General features: G+C 50.9%; 1 protein-coding gene across 3 annotated transcripts in view; it reads right to left on the bottom strand.

Annotated features, from left to right (window-relative positions):
- The window catches only part of SFXN5 (sideroflexin 5), a 76,946-nt gene that overhangs the window by 7,636 nt on the left and 46,426 nt on the right, over window positions 1-22,884 (bottom strand). The window contains exons 10-14 of one of the 3 annotated variants that reach the window (XM_035326076.1): window positions 15,049-15,139; window positions 11,301-11,416; window positions 9,440-9,525; window positions 937-1,078; window positions 447-669 (exon numbers count right to left, since the gene is read on the bottom strand). In XM_035326076.1, coding sequence (XP_035181967.1) covers window positions 484-669; window positions 937-1,078; window positions 9,440-9,525; window positions 11,301-11,416; window positions 15,049-15,139 — 621 coding nt within the window. In that variant the 3' untranslated portion in view covers window positions 447-483. Of the gene's footprint in view, window positions 1-446; window positions 670-936; window positions 1,079-5,466; window positions 5,635-9,439; window positions 9,526-11,300; window positions 11,417-15,048; window positions 15,140-22,884 lie in introns of those variants that run through there. The other 2 variants (XM_035326077.1, XM_035326078.1) reach the window with 2 other exon arrangements.

The raw sequence follows: 22,884 nt of genomic DNA, 5'->3' as shown, positions 1-22,884 counted from the left end.
GTTTTGTATTTTTTCCCCTGAAAACCACCCCGGCTCAGAGTAAACGTTATTCCGAAATGCCAAGAAAGTAGCGGAGACTGCAAAGCGGGGAGAAGCCTTGCCCCTGAGGTTGTGTCTTCCGGGAGCCAGTCTAGAAGACAAGCAGCCAGGAACCCTCAAAGAAGCTTTGGGGAAGTGCATCCACATCAAACCTGTGTCCCAGTGCTGGCTCTGTGTAATGGGATATATACTTGTTTTCACCATGTGAATACCACAGAAACGCCGCTGCCACAGGGACAGAGAGCTGAGCCATGTTCTCCCTGGTGCAGCTCGGCTCTGACTAAGCTCAGGTCCACCCACAGGACAGGACAAACCCCACTGGAGCCTCGGGGCAGAAGGCATCAACCAGAAACAAAAAAAACTTCTTGACGTGATCTGACCCCACCAGACCTCGGTACCACTGGAAGAGGAACCAAACACCCACAGTGATGGCCAAGATGCTTCTCAGACACCAAGCAGGCAGAACATCAGCCTCATACACTCCCCAAAACGCTCCAGCCTGCTTGCCCCACTGCTCCCTGGTGCTTTGATGGCTCTGCAGTCCAAACATCCTCCGTACAGAAGCAGATGACCGCGGGGGGGTACAACAGATGTGATGGAAAGGAGGACCACGCATTGTCCCCCCTGGTCTTTGAAAGGCGTGTTTGCTGGGTGGCATGAGGCTTCCTCTTGGAAAGTACATCCCACCACACGACCCGACCACTGGTAGAAGCTGGGGCAAAGCCACGTGCCATTAATCTGTGCTAACAGGAGGGAGCAACACAGCCATCAGCTGACCGGTGACTTGTCAAGTGCAAAGAGACAGCAACCAACTTCATCAAAAATAAATTGGAGGAAGGAGACCATTATCTGGGCAAAACAAGCCATGGCATTGTAAGCCGTTCTGTGTCATCCCACTGCAGGGACCAGACAGGTACTGACCTCGGACATCTGCGGGAAGAGGCTGATGGCCAAGGGGAGGGCCAGGCCGAAGGCCGCGAGGCACACAAGGCTTTGCACGGGGAGAATCATCCGGGGACGGGACCTCAGGAGGGACGTCCTGGAAAGGAAAAGCTCTGTTAAGAACATTTCATGGAGCAGACCCACCAGCCTCCACCACAGCCGGTGCAGGTTCCTCCTGGTGGGTCATCCCAGCTGAGGAGAACACCTTCACCCGCAAAGATCCCGAGTCCTGCACTGAGCTTCTGTCCCTGCTGGGGTTACAGAGCCCAGGGTCACTTAAAGCGCTCACTTCCCCACGTTAAACAGGACCACTTCACGCGTGCTCTCCCCATTTCAAACCATATCACATGCGAGTAAACTGCACGCGAGGTGATCCGGCCACACGCAGGTGCTGCTTGCTTCAAGGCTTGGGAGGCTGTCCGCGAGCAGAAGGAAATCAGGCTCTCGAGAGACACTGGGAACTTTGGCAGCTGCACCGCACAGAAAGGCTTCGTTAATGGGGTAAAAAGGAGTAAATTTGACAAGGCCTTAATCTGTTAGAAATGGAACTTCTGCCGAGGGGGTGATAAGGATGCTTTAACACCGGCTGTCCCCAGGGGATACGTCTGAGCTCGTCAGAGGTATGGATTCGTTAACAGCGAACTTGTGAAGCTACCTGCAGGGTCAGGTTCTGATAATGACCCATTAAGTGACCCTTCCGAGGCAATTAACGCCGAATGACAGAGACAGCATCTTGCTAACAGAAGATGGCATTTCAAGTATATTCCAGGATACAGGACCTTGGATGGTTTACAAAGGTTAGGGGATAAAATATAACTCTTGAGGGGTTTGGTCGGAAGCTATCTGCACCAAAATGACGCCTGTCATTAACTTTTTTCTACCAATCCAAAACAAATGGAAGTAAGACAAGTAGATGGTGAGTTCTGCTTGGGTATTCAGTGGATGTTAACAACGTAGAGGGGCAGCCAGATTTGCCACAGGGTCATCAGCTATGGCCTTGGTCCCTTGGTCCCGGTGTCCGTACCTCCTCTGACCATCCCTGAGGACACTGATGGTTTGATGCCATCAAACATGGGCAGCAATCTGCTAGTTAACGCCCTTCCACTGGGACGAGAACACAAAATCAAAGCAAAGAACCCTTCCCACATCAGGACATGCCGCTAGCCTGGGATATGAGTGCTCTGGCACACACACACACACACGTTACCTTGCAGGTGCATCTCCCTGCGCAGCCCGTGCCTGCAGCCCATGCAGGATACCAGATTCCTGCAGGCTGCAGGCACGCACCTGATGAATTCTAACGGAGCAGCTGATGTGTGGGAACTTGTTACCCTGCCGTAGGTTGTCTGTGTGGCTGAACATTCAGACTCCGTGCCCTTTGCTAGCAACGCTTGCTGAAAGCTGTCTTCATCGTAAAAAGGCTTGGGGAAAGTGGGGAAGGAAAACAAGATCCGAGGTAACTCCTCCGATATCTCAGCTGCTCCCTAATAAGCTAATGAGACAGAATCGATCCTGTTGGTTTGTGAAAGCCAGGCTTCTCTTCTCCAGTACTTGGCTACTTTGCTTTGCACAGAACGTGGTCTAAACTAAAAGACTCCTGCTGAAGTCCACAAGTGTTTGTGTGAGCCAGGGAAGTACCCGCTCCCTACCTTGCTCCGTGCCCTACCTGCATTCACCGGCTACGGTTCTGTAAATGAGACATTTGGGAATTGGAGGCGATGAGTTGTGATAACGAGTCCCTGAGACGCGGACGGACAACTGCTGGAAGCGATTTATTCATCTGCTAAAGCTGCCGTGATCCACGAGAGCCCTCACGGAGAAAATCCGAAGACCAGCCTCCCCCGAGCTTCCCTGGAGCAGGGTTTAGAAGCAAGACATCACTGCTTGTGCCACCCTGACACCTCAGTTTGGAAGCTGCACCCTCTTTAATTACTGCCCTGCTGGGGACCTTATAATCACCCAAGTAAAGAACTCAACCAATTTAAAGTGATCCCCAGCACAGCCCCCAGGTGTGATTTCCAAAAGTGCTTCAGACCCAGGCCAGTTCAAATTACAATGGCTAACCTCCCAATTAAGAAGAGTTATGGCTTGATTTGAAAAGGAGAGGGGACTAATTAACACATGTAGTGTAATGTCTTAATTGGGATTCGGATTCTAAAATTTGCGTAGTTCAGAATAAATGACTCATAATTAGTTGAGAGGTCACTTTTCTTCCGTCCCTAGGATCGTTGCTCTCGACACAGATCTCAGAAGAATACGAAGCTAAATATTGCCTGCTGCATTTTGGTAGCTGCCAAATGCAAGCAGAGCCCCTCTTTTCAACCTTCCCCCCCTCAGGAAGTGAATGATGAGATGTTTCCCGATGGTTTCACTGCAGAGTTTTATAGCAGAGTAAAAATCAATAAAATTGATACTCATTTGTTGAGGGAATTAGTTTACGGCATTGTCCTGCGTGCTCTGCCTAGATCATGGAGGTCTGGACCTTGTGATGCTCCTGACAGCCCAGCTTTGCCCCTGGCATCTCCTTAAGCAGATCACTACAGTCACAAGAGTGAATATTGCCTTAATGGTGAAAAAGCACACGAAGCTGTTCTTGGACGAGACCAGCAGCTTTATGTGCTGCCCCGTACGCGGGACAGGGTTGGCAAGGCTCTGCTGAACCAAACCTTGGCACTCGGATTAAACTCCAAGAGACTGAAGTCTGCACCAAGAGAAGGTGTCATGCTGGAAATCTGCAGAGACACAGTAATGTGCTCTATTGTTCCTGCTTTAGAAGCCAATTTGTTTATGCGTTTGCCTTTGGATGAAAAAAGAAGGTCTATTTTTGCGATACTTTCCTCCACGCCTCTCTCTCCTTCTTCTTTTTTTAAAAGATTTGTTTCTTTAGCCCCCTTCAGAGCCCCCTAACGCTTCTTCTTTCTGCAATTTGCTTCCGTAAAAATTTGCCTGGTGGCCAGAAAAAAAGGCAGCAACGTGCCGGGGAGCTTCTGGCTTGATAATTCCAGGTAGCACTTAGCGTGAACGGATGTACCCAAACCAGCGAGCCCTCACGGGTAAGTTCAATATGCATGAGCGTGCGTGCACGTAGGTACAGCCACAGCCACACGCATACTTGTACAGACAGTACATCTGCTCCGCAGAGACAGTGTGTTGTAGCTCTTGTAAATACACCTTCATTCAACTTTCATCACATTGTTCATTAGTGGTTTAAATTTTGCATAATTTGGCAGCTGCCTCTGGCGTTTTTCAAGAGGTACTGTAATTTATTCCATATGGAAGTCAGGCGCTGTACTAAAAAGGAGTTATCAGGTTCAGTGAACCAGGGCTGTATTTGTCTAGAAGGAGGTGTCAGATGCTAAACTAAATATGACAGGAGTTAACCAAAGTCTCCCAGCTGACAGATTCTGTGGGGTTGCTGTAGTGTTTGGTATAAACAGGTTCAGAGCTATTGCATACACTGCAAGACGCCGAGGATGCCGGCGGGGTAAGAAAAACACAGGAGGCTCTGGGTATCCCGAGGCATGCAGGCTCCTCGGAGCCCAGGGCTCGGCGACCCATCCGACACGACCACAAAGCTGGGGGTGACTGTCCCAGCCCAGATGGTGCACCCCAAATCCCTGTTGTGCTCAGAAGCTGCTGGAGCCAGCACCGTGCCACGTCTTGCTTCGGAGAGACCTTTGCTGCTCTCTGCAGAGGGTGTTTGAGCTTTTCTCACTCGTTTGGGGTCATTTCAGGAAAATAGGGCTCCTCTAACAAGTGGGGGGCTCTGTCTGCCATTCTGTCTGGCCGGGCCACCAGGGCTTTGTCCACGCTCAAGAGCATCTCCTGCTCCAGCTGGGGACTCAGAGCCTGCTCCAGGGGACACAGCAGATGCAAAGGGAGCCATGCTGGGGGATTTTTTTTTTTTTTTGCTTGATTGACATAATTAAAGGAGCAGTTTCAATGTTTACTTTGGAAACAGCCACGGCAGTTTAAGGTGTCACTGCTGGCAGCTGTTTGGTTCAAACCAACTTCACCGAGGGTTTAGCTGGATGGAGAGACTTTGCACTCAAAGAGGGAGAAGAGCGCCTGCAGGAATCGTTCTGCAAGCAGATCTAAAGGACGGTATCTCCAGCAAAAGGCCATGAGCACGAGGTCCAGGAGGACCTCCTACCTCTCTCATTTCTGCAGTGAAAACCGTGGTTTAAGGCTAAGAAAGCCCCCACCACAGAGCCATGGTCTGAGCACCAAGCATCCCTCAAGACAATCCATTTTCCCCACTTTAGTCTGGCTTAGCTAAGCCTGAGCAGCTCTGCAAGTTGATCCAGCCTGAGAACGTCCGCATTTGATGAGATTTACAGGAAAACAGCCCTGACAGCTGCCGTGTGAGGATGCTGCTATGCTGCGCTGCCAGCAGCTCTGCAAGCCCCAAGATCAGGGTGATGTGATGGTGAAGGAAGCGTTGAAGTGTTCCTCTTTCAGGGACACAACTCTTCTGCTCCCTGCTCTCTCTCAATTCCTGCCCATTCCCAACAGCTCCAGCTTTACCTCCCCCCCCCATAAGCTCTGCACAGCAGCTCTGGGGACTTCTCTTGCTTAGCCTGACATACGTGAGCTCCTGGAGCCCGTCCTCAGGCCATCTTCTGTGCTTCAGACCCTCTGAGGTTGCCTGTACTGCGAGGTGGAGGAGAGACTTTAGGCTAAGGAGATAAGGAAGAGAAGGACTCACATTCTTCTATCTCCACTGCCTCAAAGTGTCCACAGCAGACATTGCTGGTGGGCTGAGCTGCGGTCTGCTTGTCCATCACTTGTCCAGAGCACGTGAAGGAAATAACACCAAATCTCAGTTTTCCCACCACGGAGCTCAGGGGAACCCGAGGCTGGACGTACACAGGTCTGGATGCTCTACACACTGACCGTCCGCACGGCGGGCTTGAGTTCTGCAAGGAGTCAGAGACCTGACAAAGACTTCTGGAGAAGCTCTGGCTGATGGCTCTGTTACTGGTCCTTTCTGGGAGAAAGCCGTGCAGGTTCTCAAATTCCATCACATAAAAGGATTCACAGAAGAGTATGAATAAAGGAAGATGTCTCACGTGCAAGAAATCCAACTTGATGCAGTAGAAGTAGTGGTCCCCACATCTCTGTGACACAGGGGTACTACCGAAGTTTTCTCTTCTGATCTGAAGTCAGCTGACGTGAGATCCCACAGATGACTCTTCCCCATCTCACAATATGAAACCAATATTTTTCCGTATTAAAGTTGCCAGCACAGATATTATTTATAAAACTTAAATGAGAATACATCTGCACAAAATAACTGACACCGTGTTCCCCGCATGGCATATGCGGTCTCAAAATAAACATTGATTCTATATGTTAGCTGCCTCAACAGAGCGTCCAAGCAGCAGGAAATGCATGAAACATGGGGAAAGAATGGAGCGCTGCGGCGCTCGGCAGTGGGAGGTAACATTGAATTACTTGGAGAGCAGAGAAGGCGGCCCCGGGAGTTAAAATACACAGCAGGCAAAGAGATGAGAGAAGCCAAGAGAGCTGAAAAAAATGGCACAAGAGACGAGAGAGGCAGCTGGGGGAGTTAAAACATGCAGATGGAGAGATGGCTGAGAGAGAGGAAAGACCTGGATCCAAGTGGAAAGACGACGACCAGGAACTGGCCACTTAAAATAAACTTTCTGAATGCCGAGACAAAAAGGAGGGAGCAGGTTTGGATTCAAAAACCGCTGCTGGGAGAAGGCGGCTTGCTCCTGGGGTGGTGCGACCCCCAGGCAGCTGCAGCACGGTCACTCCTGTCCTTCTCATTTATGGACTCCGCAAGGACTTCTGCAAATAAACTGAGAATACACGCCTGGATGTGGCTGCCAATGAAAAGTCTAACTAAAGTTTTACTAAATTAAAAAGTTGAACTTTTCACCAAATGCTCTATTTTTTTTTTCCCAACATGAGGCTTCACCTCCGACCGTGTCCTTCATTTAAAAGATCTGAGAGTCAACACCTGGACTGCAAACCCCTCGGACATGGAAAGGGATGCCTTCCGTGCCAGGGGGATGCTTTCACATCCCACAACCTGTGTGGCCATCCACAGTCCCTGTCCCTGTTGTTTCTCACTCAGACTTCCAGCAATCCAAATACAAAGGGAAATGAAACTGTAGCCACAAAGCTCTACGTAGAATTTAGGCAAAATCAGTGCCCATACATCTTGTATCACTCGGGGGGGGGGGGGAGAAGCAAACCACTCTCTTACAAACCTGGATGAAATCTATCAGATAAAACGATGACTTTTGGATGAGAACCTCGTGTATGTCCACATTTGCTTGACAGATAAAGCCAGTTTCAGTAAGTCTTGCCTTGGGTGCCTTTAGTAACCCACGCAGTATCAGTGCAGGAGGTGGTGATGCCCAAGAGCAAACAAGTCTTGCCATTACTTTTATTTAAGGTTTGGGTCCACGATGGTCCTCAGTGTCTCCTGTTGCAGACGATCATTCTTTGCCCAGGTTTCTGTGAAACTTTGAGGTTTTGAGCATAAAGATTTTTGTCTGTTCATGATAAATGGAGATCCTCTGAATGGCAGGGACAGAAGTTTGTCCTCTGGGTGATCCTGCTTGGACGAGCTGGTCACCAGGGGAGAGCCAGGGAGGAACAAGTGACCGCACTAAGTCAGCAGTAACAGCCACAGCCACCTTGGTGCAAAGCCTCAGGGCTACAGAAAGACAACAAGAAAGAGCCCTGGGGCAAGAATACCACAGATCTGCAATAATTCTTAAGTGCCTGGCATGTGGACAGATGAAAACAGGAATCCTTTAGGCCGACAACAGCAAAGCGGTTTTGATGGGATTATAAAGGCTGGAATCAGGCATCAAACACTCTGCACGAAATCAGCTGGAAAAGGGCTGGAATCTACGCCCAGGCCTTGTGGGTCTCCAGCAGCCACCCCCAGCCAGAGGCTACCAAGGCTGTGCCCTGCTGCAGGGAGCCACCACGGTCCCTTGGGAAAAAAGAGATAAAAACAGAATGTGTTGGCCAGCAAAGGGCTGAAAACTCACTTCAGAGTTCCCCAAACAGCGTTTGTTGCTGTATTTCTCCCCACACCCAGGTCATGGGAAGAAGTGATCCTGGTGTGAGCCTCTGAGTGCTGTAGGGGTGCAGACAATAAATATCTTTTAAAATTCGGGTGCTAAAAATCACACTCAGGATTTACAGAAGCAGACCCAGCCTTCCGTTAAGGAGAGAAAATTGCCCAGGGGTGTTTCCACAAGGGCACACAAGGCTAACCAAAGCTATGGGTCAATCCCTAATCGTGCTAATTGCTATTTACTTTGTCAGTGGAGTGCTTTAGAGCAGCCATTATCAACAAATTTGTTTAAAGAGTGCTTCCAGCTTGGCTGTCCGGACAAAGGCAGCAAGCCCTTTAGCACCCCCATCTTTCAATGCACTCATCAGTCTCCAACCTGAAGGCAAGGCGATCCCCACCCAGCGCGGGCCATTCCCGCCGCCTGAGCCTCCATGGGATGGGCAGGCAGATCCCGAGGAGCCCCAAAGGACAAAAAAGGCTGGGCTCCAAACATCTCCGGGCAGAATTAAAAGCAGAGGTGTTGGGAAGCAAGGTGGGGAGAACATCCAATGGACAGGGCAGGTTGTTGGGGTTTTTTGGTGGTAAGAAACGTGAGAGATGCTTAGGCTTGAAATTAATAACCCTACCCACCCTCCTAGCACCGGTGCTCCGTGGCGACATCTAGCAGGAGAGATTCCATCTTAAACAGGGGTGGGAAGCAAATTTCTGCTGAAAGCTGTGATGGTTTGTGCTCTGCCTCTCTGCTCTGGCAGCACAGGGGCACAGCGACAGGCAGGGAGGAGGGAAGCACAGCAGAAGTCCTGTGGTCATGAGTGAAATGGAGGCGGTGAATAGAAACCTCGTATTTGCAGTCCCCCACAACGTGAGACGAAGGAAGAAGTTTGATCAAAGATGAGTTTAAAACAAACTAAATAAAGTCTTTTTACCCTTCCGTGCCCCCGGGCCTCAGGGGGTTATTGCAAGAGAGCAGAAGCGAGTTCAGCCAGGGCATAAACGAGCCCCAGATTGGCCAGGATTACAGCACTTGGTCCCCGGCGCTGCCTGAGCACCTTTCCTCTAACCCCACGTGGCAGCTCCAGTGTTTGCTGCACGGAGACCAAGAACTTCTGAACACTTTTCCACTGAATTCAGAGAGTTTGGGCTCACGCTGACCCACACAACACGGTTATGCAAACTGCTAGAGTCTCAGAACGATGATTTAAAATAACCACATCAATGTAACACTTTGCCAGCCTACAATGGCCAAAAATGCTGGAACATGAAAACTTGAATAAGCCAAAAAATATCTTTGACGAACAAATTCTAAGAAATATCACATCATAATGCCTGCTGAGGATCTTTCCTCCCTTCCCTTTGAAAAGAACCCCCCCCTTCAGAGTACCCCCCACTTACTTTTCCAGTATGGACATAATAATTGGAGGTAGAACCAGTATAGGCATTGGCAGGACCACTCTAGTCAGGGCTGTTTCTAGCAGTGCCTGGAAAGGAAAAACAAACAAGCAGACCCAAGACATTTAAAACAAGTCCCAGGAGGTACCTGAGCTGCACAATCAATGCACAGGCACAGAAGAGGCTGGCCTTCTGGTGTTGCATATGTGAACAAATGTATCGACACCCATTTTCAACTTTGCTGTCAGCGCTTTGTACGGAACTGATTTTTGCTCTGTTGCTACAAACTTCAATAAAGTGCCTTATTGTTTGGTCTGAGAGCAGTTTCTGTGCCGTAACCTGCAGCGGTTTACTGAAAAGCACTGTAACAGGCAGGGCTCCCTTTTGCAGCAGGATGCCCAACTGCAGAGCTATCATCGACCCTCCAAGGGTGCTTTCTCCCTGGCAAGATTCACCAGGAAGCGCCAAACAGAACAGCTTGGCAGCATGACGCAATAAATCACCTAAACATCACCATCGGTGCTCTAGGAAGGCGTATAAACATCCCTGGGCCTCCTTCACTGACCTCTTCCAACCACTTTTGGCAGCATCCACTTGGGATGCCCCAAGCACTGCGCCCGTGCGTGGGGCTTTGGCAGATTTGGGCAGAGGTTACCGTAGGTTTGGGATGGGAACGCTGAAACTTATACATCCGACCAAGCTTGGGAGCACCCAATCCTTCCAAACCAGGAGGTTTTAGAGAGGCGCAGATGTAACGCCAGGGATCTGCCAAATTTTACACTACAGAACCCAGCGCTGCGCTATTCAGGACAAGATGGCATCTGAGCAAAAGTCCTCAGAAGTCTGATGCCTAAACTCCACTTAATTCAGTACCTTCAGCTTCAATACTTCTGTTCCATGTTGTCTGCCTTCCCCTAGACCATTAGGATGGAGAGGGGAAGCAGGGTCTTGAAGCCAGCAGTGTTAAGTGAGGAAAACTGGCTCCAACAAGTATCTCTGAGCCCTTCAGCAGATTGTTTTAAGCTCCCTGTTAAACATCAATATGGAGAAATATTAGAGATCTCCCATTTCTCGCTGAAGACTGTAAATCTGTACATTAATTGCTGTCTATGAAGTGCCTTAAGAGCCTTGGACAGAAGGAGCGAGAGAAATGCCAAGCATTATATTATTAACTCCTCTGCCTGGGCGTGTGCTTCTGTACATGCTTTACATTTCAGATTAAAGCCCACTTGGAAACAACATGCCTCAGACAATCAGATGATGCTCAGAAGACAAAACTATGTAAGAAGGGAAGAAAAGGGAATAATTGCAAGCAGATGGTAGAGCGTGGAAGGTTACAGGGGAAAACAAACCAGGTGTTAGCACGAGGCTAAAAACATCTGGCTACCCCCACAGAGCTTGGGCTGGCAGTTGTTAATGCAGCTTGAACATGGCAAGGGTTAAAAAGCTCCTCAGCTCGCAAATGAAGTCTTCCTCATTTCGAAAAAGGTGTAAGTTATCTTTGCTTCGTATTCAACATGAACTGCTTACAAGTTTCCACAAAGAAATCCTAAGGCTGTGAATGCAGCGGGGCGGTACGGGACCTTCCTGATGTCAGCCTGCTCCCCTGCAAGCCATGGCAGCAGCCCCCCGCTGTGCCGTGCTCACGTCCCCCAGCACGCTCAGTGCCGTGGTTACCCTACTGCACTGTGTGGCTGCAACGAGGCATTGAGTTCTGCAGCTTCATTCTTCGTGCGTGATGAGCACAGGTAATTTCCAGCTCTTCCAAGCCATCAGTTCCTGCAGCGGTGGGAGCTGCTGAGCCTGAAGGCGAGCTGTGTACGTGCCCACGTAAGCGTTCACCCCGTGCACCGCAGGTACGTACGTGTTTTGCAGCGATTCTGGAAGACCCAACGATGTTGCCGTTACCGTCCAGGACATCAATTCCTTCTTCCAGCTCCGTGTGCCTCATCAGGACAACATTGCAGATATTGGCACTAGCTGAGGATGAGAGAAGCATGATGATTAGCAGCGCAGCCCTGGTCAATACCAAATGGCAAGCTTCTGTTCTCCACGACGTCCCTTCAGCTCTGATTTCAGTCTGCCAAGAAGTTTCTTAAAGTCAAGGACTCACTCTCGTACTGCGAGTGAAATGTGATTCTGAAGCGTGAATAATAACCAAGACCGTTTCCTTTGCTGTGCCACGATCAGAAGCACACTGACACAAAGAAATAGCAGCATTTCTACACCTGATGTTTTGGTCTGCCACGCCAAACCAGGTCCTTGCGGTGGGCCTCCGGCACCAAACTCTTCCGAAATAATGGATTTTAGCAGGCGTGAGGGAAATACACGGCAAGGGATTGCACTGAGCTACGAAGGACAGCTCAGGTCCTGTGGCTCAGGTGGGCACGGGTCCTGTCCCCTTCTCCAAACACCCCCCCCGCCCAGCTTTCTGCGCTGGTGCCTTCTCAGAATCGCCCCAAATCCTGCTCCTACAGCGCCACGTGGGGCTTGTGCTTCGCAAACATCCTCCCCACGAGCAGCTCTCCTCCGGGGTCGTCGCAGAGGTCTCCAGATCCCTGCAGGGAATTCTTAAAATTTTCCAAAGGAGAGCCAATAATTCCTGCAAAACTTTTCTTTCTGATGAAAACTGGCATTTTCCAGCAACCCCCCACCCCCCGCCCCGCGTTTTGTTTTTCCACCCAGAACTACTGCAAGCCCACTGTTGCTGCGGTACCGCTGCTTCCAAAAATGTGTTTCTGTGCTGCTTGACGGGTTAATATTCGCTAATTAATCTCAACTCATGTCATATAACAAATGTCTAATTTTTTGCGGGTGGTGGGTGGGTGAGCCCTATATGAATGCAGCTCCCTGCAATCAAGGATGATTTGTGGTGACAAATGCTCCTTACACCCAAGAATAAGAGGAACATACACACACGCACACTCTGTCTCTCCCTTTAATATTCTAACTACTGGACCCCTCTTCCCATCTATCAAACTCCCTGTGCCATCAACCCTTCAGCTCACTAACCTGCGATAAAAAGGAAAACAAGCATTTAATTTAAGCAACTTTAGTCCCTTTTTTTTTTGAACGCTCCCATGCCCCGGACTTGCAGCTGGCAGCCAGAACGTGCCAGCAGCGATGCTCTGTGCTGCACAGGTTGCAAGGCTCGCGGTGAGGTTTCCAGACCCGAAGCTCACCGCACACCAAAACGTGTCTCCGAGTCTTTGCATCCCACCAGGGCTTCGGTGTCCAGATCCCAAACTCAAGACCTGATTCCAGCATGGTTTTTCCGAGGTAAGCCCTGGCTTGTTTCAGAAACATGCACAGAAAGCAGGCAATACTGCTGCAGGTCAGCTTTGGCTTTCTGAGGGCATCAGATGCAAAGGGAAATGGGAAATGCATAAATACGTGCGTAGACGATTGGATTTCCAGAATTTGGGGGGGAAAAAATGCTAACAGCATAGAAATTAGGCTTCTGAAAACACTTATTTGAAACTGGGTTTGGGTACAAAGCAATCCACTGCTGAACTCTCTAAATATGCCCATGTGCATATTTACAAAATTCACACATTTGACCCCATTTACAACAGAACAAAACCAAAAAATAACCAAACCAAGGAAATGTTTCCCGGGAGAAGAAAACCGTCCTCCTCCTCACCTCCCTTCCCTCCAAGGGGCATTGTGCCATCTGCTGTGACTTCCTCTGGAGCAGGCCTGGGAAGCAACGTTTGGGGTTTTGGGTACGTGGCTCTTTTGGGTACGTGGCTCTTTTATAACCCTTTTTGATGCCCTTTGCCACCTAAACTTCTGAAAAAGGCTCCAGCCCCTTCTTGCTCAGCCCCGGGAGCAGCCAGGCTCCAGAACACAGCCCCGCTACGCTCCTGCCTGGTGAAATTCCTCCAGGTTTGCCCCCTGCACCAAAAACCCTCCTGGTGAAGAGATGACGTGCCAGGGCGAGCACAAAGCCTTTTGTGCCGACCCAGCTGCACACACGGAGCTTTGGCCACCTCCGGGAGCTGCCCCGCCTGCAGGGTGGTTAAATACATCCTGCAGCCAGCATTTCTGCTCCGTTTGCTGGGTGAGGGCAACAGTTTCGGGGCCCTGAGGAGACGGACACGCTGCTGAGAGCATCTCAACCCGGGTCGGTGGGATGGGGAGAGGGAGGAAAGAAGATGCAAGGGGAACCTGCTCAATCCTGCGCATGGTGGTGGAGTGAGAGGCTAGCACCAGCTTCTGGCTTTTCGCCTCGAAAATGTTGAATCCTGCCCTCCTGCTGAGGGCTGGCAGCTCAGAAGCGAGGGGAAGGCACGTCTTAATTAAACGGTTTGTCCAGGTCTGCAAAGCAGCGACTTGCAGCCTTCAGAGCCGCAAAACAGCAATTAGTAGGAGGATTCCTGATGTCCTGGCACATAATGAAGCATGACAGTACACAAATAAAAGAAGAACGGGAGAATTAATTACGGGCTAAACAAATTAATTACGGGCCCTCAATCAACACTGACACAGGCGTAACCTCCTGCTCCCGACACCTTGGGACACAAACAGAAGAGCCCGGTGGCAAAGGCTCTCCGCGTGCATCTCTGACTCAAACCCAGCCTCCGAGCAGCCTCTCGGGGCTGGTGCTCACCTCCGGTGCCCTCCTGGCTCCAAAAAGCAAAAGGAAGCTGAGAAGCTCTGAAAATAGGCTCCAGGGAAGCAACAACAACATCCACAGATGCCCTGCGTAAAAGCTGAGCACTCAGAAACGCGACTGAGACCCTAATCCCTGTTGTCCCTGCTCTGCATGAAGAGCAAGCAGTTGGTTTTCTAGCAGAAAAAGAGGAAAAATAAAGCCCCCAAAACCTGGGAACTGCAGGCAGGAGGGGCTGGAGGGCAGAGCAACGGGCTCTGTGCAAAAAAATAAGGAGAAGGACCAGAGGAGGAGACTCGGTCACGCTTGGAAGAAGCTCTGAGAACGCGGCCCTTGGGCTGCAAAGGGAGAAGCTCCAAGGGAAGTTTTGGATTAAGGAGTCTGAAAAGGGACCCGCACCCGCGAGCAAAACCCTTGGGCAACTGATTTCCTTCCTGCTTGGACAAAAATGTGCTTGCACTGTCTTTATGAAAAAAATATATATATAGGTATAGGCATAAAATAACCCTGGCACCACCGAAGATTTCTTCACAACGAAACCAGCTCACAATTTGCTGAATGCTGCAGCCGCTGGATTTAGCAGAGCCTGAGTCCCCCCCCGTGTCCCCAGACCCTGGCAGTCCGCTGACAAACCACAGAACCTTATTTTGTGCCCTACCAAGCCCGCTGCAGCCTCAGTTCTCCACGCACATCGGTCTTTTTTTTTTAATCAGCGGCTCTTAGAAATCCGCGCATTCAGGGCGGGAGCATTTCCCTCCTTTTCTATGGGGAAAAATAGTTTTTGGTGGTTATTCCAGCTGCCTGGGAGAGGAAGGTGCAGCCGGACAGGGCTCTGCAAGCTGCCACAACGCCTCTGGGTGAGTTTTCCTGTGGCCCCGTGGCTCGGCAGCATCCCGGCCGCATCCCCACGTGGGCACAGCAGGAGCCCGGGACGCGTTTCGGTGCTTTGCGTCGCCGTAGGGCGAGGTGAATACAGAGAAAAGGGAGGATTTCTTACCGACTGCAGGGAACGGCACAAACCTCTGGATCAAGAGACGCGTGGCGGGGGTAAACTTGTTCGCTCTCTGAACCAGAACATTAAGGCCCACCTTTGAACAGGAAAAAAAAAACACACAGAGAAAGGGCAACGTTTAGCCAGCAGGAACGGGACAGGTGCCACAGCTTGCAGACAGCAGCAGCACCCTTTGCCGTGACACACTGGGGTCTCTCTCCATGCTCCTTTTGAGGACTAAATCCCCGGTGCCACAGGTTTTCACTGCGTTGGGCTCAACCCTTGATGAAATTGAAGCCATTTCCAGCCAAAAAGCAGGCTACAAACGGCTGCGACGCCCTTAGGGGAATGCCCCCCGCTGCGTTTTTACCCCTTCCACCAGCATTTTCCCAGCTGCTCCTTGCTGGCTTTCCCTCCCAGCACAAAATCGCTGGGGCTGGGGGGGGGTCCTCACCCCAAAAACACCCAACACCCCTGGTGGTGGTTGCTCCAACACAACTCGTGCCTCCTCGTGGGGCCATGCAAACCCCTGCGCCCCGCTCCAACGCGAGCATTTGGGCCATAACGGAGCTATTAAGAGGCAAGAGATGGCAGGCAGCTTATTGTAACCGCTGATCTTTTTTTTGTTGCCTCCTCCAGCACTTGAATAATGCAGATTTCTACGGCTTTGCGGGGATCTAAGTCACGGCAGACGTGCTGCAGGCAGTGCGGAGGAGACTCCCTGCCTTCGCAGCCATGCCGTTGGGTATCGGTAAGAATTGGAGAACCTCCACCAGCAATTGCTTCCAGCAGAAACGGGGTTATTAATTAAACCAACCCCAGAAACGGGGTTGTTAACTAAGCCAACCTATTCGCAAGGAACAGCTTCTGCCTTCACACCACCCCCCCCCCCCCCCCCCCAATATTTATTCTTTCTCAGCCGAAAAACAAACACGCGAACGAAACCCGACGGCCCCTAAGTGGGAATTTTCGGCCGAAAATGGAAGTTGCTCGCAGCGCCTGGCCAAAACGTTTTCAGCCAAAAATGCAGCAAAACTCAAAAAAAAAAAAAAAAAAAAAAAAAAAAAAAAAAATCAAACCCAAACCAAAAAACCTCCCCCCAAATATTGTTTGGGGGGTTTTTTTTTTTCCTTTTTTTTTTTTTTTTTAAAAAAAAAGCAAAGCATGGGAGAACATATTTTGCAAGCTGCTACATTATACATGCATCCGCAGCGCATCTCGTCTCTTTGTAGGCTGCGAGGAAGATGTGGAGAAGCACAACTGCTGGGCAAGCCCTGCATAAGCACATTTCTGGTTTTCAACACCCATGGAGCGTTTCCAGAAGCCCACAAGGCCTTCACCAAGACCCCAAAAGGAACCCTTCCACCTGTCCTTTGCCACGTTGGCTGATCCCAAGAGAGTGGCGTCCCCGCGGTGCTTCTTCTTATTCCCGGCACGAATAAGGGTTTTGTCTCCTTCTTCTTCCCACTCAAAACTGACCGAATGCTATTTTCTTACAGTTTTCCGAGTACTGGGATTTGCAGAATCTGAACGCTTCCAGACACCAGCCTAAAAAACGTGCCTGGAAAAGTAAAGCTACAACAGTTCTCAGCTGGCGTCGCCGGTGCTGCCCCGTGGATTCGGGTATTTATAGCCCGGAGACAGCTAATCTGTGTAGATGGCAAATTTTGTTGGGTTTCCAGCCTCTGCTTGTAGGTTTGATGGAAGGATTCGAACGGGAAGTGGAAGAGCAGCAGCTCTGGAAGCAGATAAGATGCAGCAGAGCCTGGGAGCTCCTCCACTTCCAGCAGCGACCCCGCCATGCATATGAAATTAAACCTTGCTGCGGATTGAAACCCCGTCTCCCAAATCCCCAACACGAGGACTACATTTAGGAGACTAATGAGGCTTTGTTTTTAACAGTTTGGAAATTGATTTCCATGATCCCCTTCCTCCAGGCCACCAAGGGGATGGCAGCACCCCCACGACAGCGCCTGGCCACAGGCGGGTGCTCCCCGGTGCCAGCCCTCCACCAGCAACAGGCAGGGCTAAGGGGTTTCATTCCTAGGGGCTGGCCCAAAGAACACCGACTACGGAGTCGAATTCATCCCCAGAGCCGAGAAAACAGCCGCGGGAGGATTATTATCATCACGCTGCCTACAGCCTGAGTCACAGCTCCGGGATCCGCCACGCTGGCACTGCGCAGCCACGTAACGGCATCAGGTGGGATTCATCAGAGCAGACGTGGTGCCTCCAGATGGGCTCGCTTTGCAGCCCAGCCCGGGGAAATGTGCCTTTTTAAGGGTGTTTATTCTCCTCCCAAGATAGACATTTACGTGCGCTCCCATGAAGCACCCCCAGCGGTGCCCATTCAGCTCTGCTGACTGTGAAAGGAGCCCAGGGACTGAGCTCGGATGAAGATATCCACGCTGGTGATGTCTAATTTCTGGCAGGACAATGCGTTTTAAATAACGATTTCAGTGCAGAACTGCTTCAGGATATTCCCAGGCTGCAGCCCAGCCTACGGGACAGATCCAACCCTTTTAAATTGCTTATTTTTTCTCTGGGGGGAGTTCTTCCAACAAAGCCTTTGCTCAATTTGGTTGATGGAGCATCCCGACAAGCTGGGGAAAGCTCGGTTTTGGGCTACGTTACAGCACGATTGCTGCTGAAATCCTGCACCACAAAACCAGGGCTGCACGCTGCTGGTGCTGAGTGTGTGATAATCACCCACCATTTCCCTTTCCTTTTCTTTTCCTTCCTGTCCTTAAAAGTTCTGATTTCACGTCCCCTAAGACGTGAATTTAAGAAGCATGGAAACCACACGACAAAAAAAAAAAAAAATCCCTTTTTATTTTGAAAATTAACTAAAACTAACTTTTTTCCCCCCTCTATGATTATTAACATTTTTGAAGCCTGAGAAATGGGATTTCCATGCCTAAGGCTGGCAACTACTGAGTCACTTGCTAGAGATCCAACCCCACTGCTCTTAAACCAGTTCCATGGTGGTACATACATCGGCAGTTGGCTTGTCAAGAAGTTATTTCACTTAATTTTGACAATATTTATAAAATAGGAGGCCACAAACAAGGTGGACACTGCTGGGCAGCTCTCCACGCTCCGCTCACCACGTTGGGTCTCTGCTGATTTAAGGGATTTGGCTTCCCCAGGTTTCAGCAGCTTTTGGGCAAAAGGGAACGCCACGGCACGAGCTGCTCCAAGTGACTTGGAGAGTCAATGGGGAAGGAGCGAATGGCTCTAAGGAAGCTTATCCTTCAGCCCCCAAACCAGCAGATTGCAGAATTACAACACCACAGCACTAATTGGATCTGATGAGCCCCATCCAGCTGAACTAAAGAAAAGAGCATTAGGAGAAGGAAGGAAAAAAATCATTCATTAGGGCTGAGAGGTGAAGATGGAGGCAGAGAGATGGGAAACTGGGCCGCTTACCAACTGGAGCTTTACCAAGGCAAGGAGAACAGAATGGAGGAGCACAGGGAAGGGAAAGCAATAATGAACCGGGTGGAGGGAGAACGTGGAGAGGAGCAAGAGTAGGGAAGGAGGTAACGTTGGTCAGACCCAAAACGACGGCAGAAGGGCTAAGAGCAGCAGCCCCGCAGCTGGACGCTTTAATGGAAGAAAATGGCACAGTTTGGAGAAAGAGGTGGGAATACAGGAGAGGTTTGAGCAGAAGAGAGGGTTAACAGGGATAATGAGAGAAACTGGACGTGGCAGATGATGGGGAACAAAGAGGAGGATGGCAGGTCCCGTGCCCAAAACCAGAATTTGGTTTAATGTGGAGTTTTCCACACATCCAGGTCCTGTTCAGCCGCAAACAACGCAGCTGAGCCTCGGTAGGCCCGAGTGGGGCAGGAGGAAAAGAAAGGAGCCAAAGCCACACCAGTGAGATGAAACTAGGGAGCAAATGCTGCTGAAGGGGCCAATGTGCAAGGGGTGCGGAGAGGCCGGAGCCAGGCTCTGCTCAGCGGTGCCCAGGGCCAGGCCCAGAGGCCGCGGGCCCAGCCCGGAGCCCCGGCGGCTCCCCCTGCCCCTCAGGCAGCACTGCTGGGCCGGGCGGGTGCCGGAGCCCTGGCACAGGCTGCCCAGAGCTTGGGGGGCTCCTCCTGGGGGAGCTGCAGCAGCCGCCGGGACGTGGGGCTGGGCACCCTGCTGAGGGGACCCTGCTGGGGCAGGGGGGGACCCTCTGGGCCCTGCCCACCCCCATGTTCTGGGGCCCTGCGAACAAGAAGGCAGCAGGCGAGGACCCTGAGGCTGCTACGAACCCAAGCCCAGAGGCAGGGTGAAGGGCACCGGGTGCCCCCCCAGCACACCCCATCCTGTGGGTGTCTTTGCCCCCCTGCTGCATCAAAGCGGCCTCAGTGGAGTGTGAGGCTTGAAGATGAGCCTTGGGAGAACGGCTACGGCAGCTCCAGCAGCTTATGGGCTACGTGCAGGAGCTGCTGGGGACCACAGAAATCTCTTCTGGACCTCGTAGGTGCAAATCACACAGGGAGGTGCAGCAAGGGGAGCCTGTGAGCACAGGTACCGACCGCACCGCTTCATTTAAAGAAGTTTATGCAGCACACCAAAGTTTATCACCCACTCCTCCAACCGCCTGCGACCTCCCCCCCTTCTCCCATAAAGGTTTGTCCCCAAGGAGGCCCCGGCCCTGGTCCCGCTCCCGTCCCGTGGCAGCCCCGGGCAGTGGGAGGCTCACGACCTGATTACGGGCATCACACCACAGCCGCAGGCTGTCGATGCGGCCGCGCCGCGCGGCTCACAAACAATTATCGGGAAGAGGGAGCTGGGATTAGAAAAATCCACAGGGGCGCCTTCACCTAGGGAGGAGAGCGAGAAATGGTGTGTGCGTGTGAGTTCAGTGCCACGGGGAGGAGGGAGAGAGAGGGCAGAGGGCTCTGAACCACAGTGTGAGAGCTCACGGTCCCAGGCAGCGATGTGCAGAGAGTGAGCACCTCCTAGGTCCAACAACTGTTCCTGTCCTTCCTGAACGAGGACACGAAGTTAAGATGCTGTTTTTTTTCTGCTCTTGAAATTTCCAAGTGCAACGAGCCAGCCCCACTCTAATTTATCTCACTGCTGTCTTAGATCCTCCTCTAGAATTGTATAAATGCCCTGTCCTCAAGCATCGCATAGCTTTATTTTTTTTTAAAGGACAGAGCTGCAGTATTTAAATGTAATTGTTTTATTATTCTCACTCCCTGGTGGCAGATTTTCAGACCCGCACCCTGAAGCACACATATCCCCTGTGAACGGCATCAGCTACACAGCTCGCTGAGCCGCGGGAGGCGGGACCGCGAGGCCAGGTATTGCCAAAAGCTGTCTGGGACACAACCAGCACACCGCTGGTATTATTTTACAGCTATAACCTTAGGCTCGAGCAGTCTTCACCTCTCAGCTTCCTCAGGAGAAGGTAAATAAATCTGCCTGCTGAAATCCTACGTGGTTGCAAGAACGTCTTGGGTTATAAGGGGTGTTTCTAAGACAAAGCACATTTTGGCTTTACAAGATATTCACTTCTTCTAGGGTGGAAAAAAAGACAGCCTGGTCTGAAAATATCATTTTTGCAGGGTCCATTTGTCTTGAAGCAAACTCTGCTTTAATCTGAGACACACCCTGGGCTTTGCTGATTAGACTCCTGCACTGTTGTGGGTTTTTTTGGTTGGTGGTGTTTTTTACAACTAACTATAAAGTTAGCAGATCCACATTTTGTGTAACCTCTGTGCTCAACCCCTTCTGACTGCAGCTGAGATTCCTGCATGAATTATAATCCACGAACCCCGTGGAAATACAATAAAAAAGCTCCAGGACGAACGACCATGTTTCAAGAAGTCAGAGGCTAAGCAGAAACCCTACAGAAACTACGAGAGGCCCCAGAAGCCGCATTTCCAGGAGCGACAAAAGCTCTGCACAGCAGCTCCACACATTCACCAGCTCTGATATTTTTGTGCAGATTTAGATGTGCAGCCTGGGCAGACAGCAGGGCATCCTCACGCAGACACCTCTGCAGGAAGCTGCTTATCCTTTTCTGACAAGCGACTTGTATTTTCTTGGAAATAACGTCACCGAGGCTTCCGTACAGGAGAAGGTTGCCCCAGGATGACCTACGAGACATCTGCAAGGAGAGGAGGGATTTCATGCTGCAAGCAGGGCCCTTCAGTGGGCAGGTAGGTAGGAGCAGCTGGGAATAAAGACCTGCTCCTTGGCTCAGCTGCCTGCAGCCTCAGGTTCACTTAAACCATCTTTTTTTTTTGCCCAAAGCCAAGCAGCACTCACCCACTGCATTTCTGCTGAGCCACTGCGGGGACAAAAGGGGTGCCACGCAGCCCGAGGGACACAACATCTCCAACTGCTGCAGCTGTTGGCTGGATGAAAGCGTGTCCAAACCCACAAACCAACATCATGAGGATCGGGTGTCCTAAAACCCATTTGTACAAAGCCCTACGCTACCACTATTGCCTTTTTTTTCCCCCCCGTGTTCTTCCAGGATATCTTCATCAGTAGCTGCCAGCGCCGGGCACCGAGGTTATAGCAGCAGTAATCCCCTGGTGTTTTAACCCAAAGTTAGCCAGTAGGGTAAGCCAGGAGGAAAGGTTCAAGCCTTAAGGATACGGAGCAATACAAACTGCGCAGCCTGGCTGGAGGCATGGTTACGCAGCCCTGCAGCTCCGTCCTGCGTACCAAAAAAAGGACAAAACTCCTCCTTTTGTGCAGAATCCAGCGCAGGGCGCTGAGCCAGGACCACACGCTTGCTTCTCTCTGTAACAACGAAACCTGAGCCCACAAACGAACAACTCCAAGGGTCCCAAAAGCTAGAATATTTGAAGGAGGGAGCCTGGCTGCTTCTAAGATAGGGCATACCCCTGTCTCTGCAGCCTGAAGGTACCCGAGCTCATACACGTGCTTGCGTTTCCCTCTTTATCGGGGGAGAGCTGAGCCCCTCCTGGCATCTGGGGGCTGCCCTACCTAGGCAGTCCCGATAGATGTCTCCTGGTTAAGCCGCACGCTCCTATACACATAAAATACATCCTGCCTGCCTGCCAGGTTTACTGGGGTCTAGTCATGGCCCATCCTGTGGACAGGAGAGGACAGCAGCGTCCGTGGCACCTCCAGGGTGCACGGAGTGGGCAACAGATGGGCAGCGAGCTGCCGACTGGGCAACAAGCTGAGCAGCACCACACCGCTTACTGGGGGACGTCACAAACGTGGCCAAGCAACGCTGGAAGAAGAAAACTCCCTCGGAGGACCTGCACGGGGTTTTCAGCATCCAAAAGAGCGGGTTTTGGAGTCGGTCTTTCCACATCCAAGACATAACGAGTGGGAAAGTGAGAAACCCAGCAACTCACCACCATGGTCTCGTGGCCCCCAACCTGCAGCTCTCAGCACCAGCAACATCCCAGCAAGCAGAGCACCTGCTCCCAGCTCTTGGCCTGATCGGGTTTGATTTGCATGCATTTAACTGCAGCTGCAAGAACCACCTCGGGCTGAAGTCAGACTTTAAGGCCCTAATGCCAAACAGCTGAGGCAGAAGCAAAAAGGATCAGCAATAGGAGAGCAGATCAAATCTGAGTCAGGAATCAAGAACCATAAAATATGCTCCCCCCAAAAGTTATCAGCAGCATTAATAATAAAGTTGGTTTTGAATATGTAGCTTTTTTAACCTTTTTAAAGCTTGACAAAATTAGCAGAGTGTGTGTGTGTCTCTCCCTGCTGGAAGGATTTTCTGTATAATTACAAACCCTCTGATTAGTGTAGCCCTTGGAGCGAGAATATTTGGGGAAAAAATAAAATATTCTTGGTCTTTCTCAGTTCTTATTACTGCTCTCTGCCTTTGCTTGCCTTCCT

Source organism: Oxyura jamaicensis, chromosome 4, assembly GCF_011077185.1.
Source record: "Oxyura jamaicensis isolate SHBP4307 breed ruddy duck chromosome 4, BPBGC_Ojam_1.0, whole genome shotgun sequence".
Taxonomy (NCBI): domain Eukaryota; kingdom Metazoa; phylum Chordata; class Aves; order Anseriformes; family Anatidae; genus Oxyura; species Oxyura jamaicensis.
This window is presented reverse-complemented; position numbering and strand designations above follow the sequence as displayed.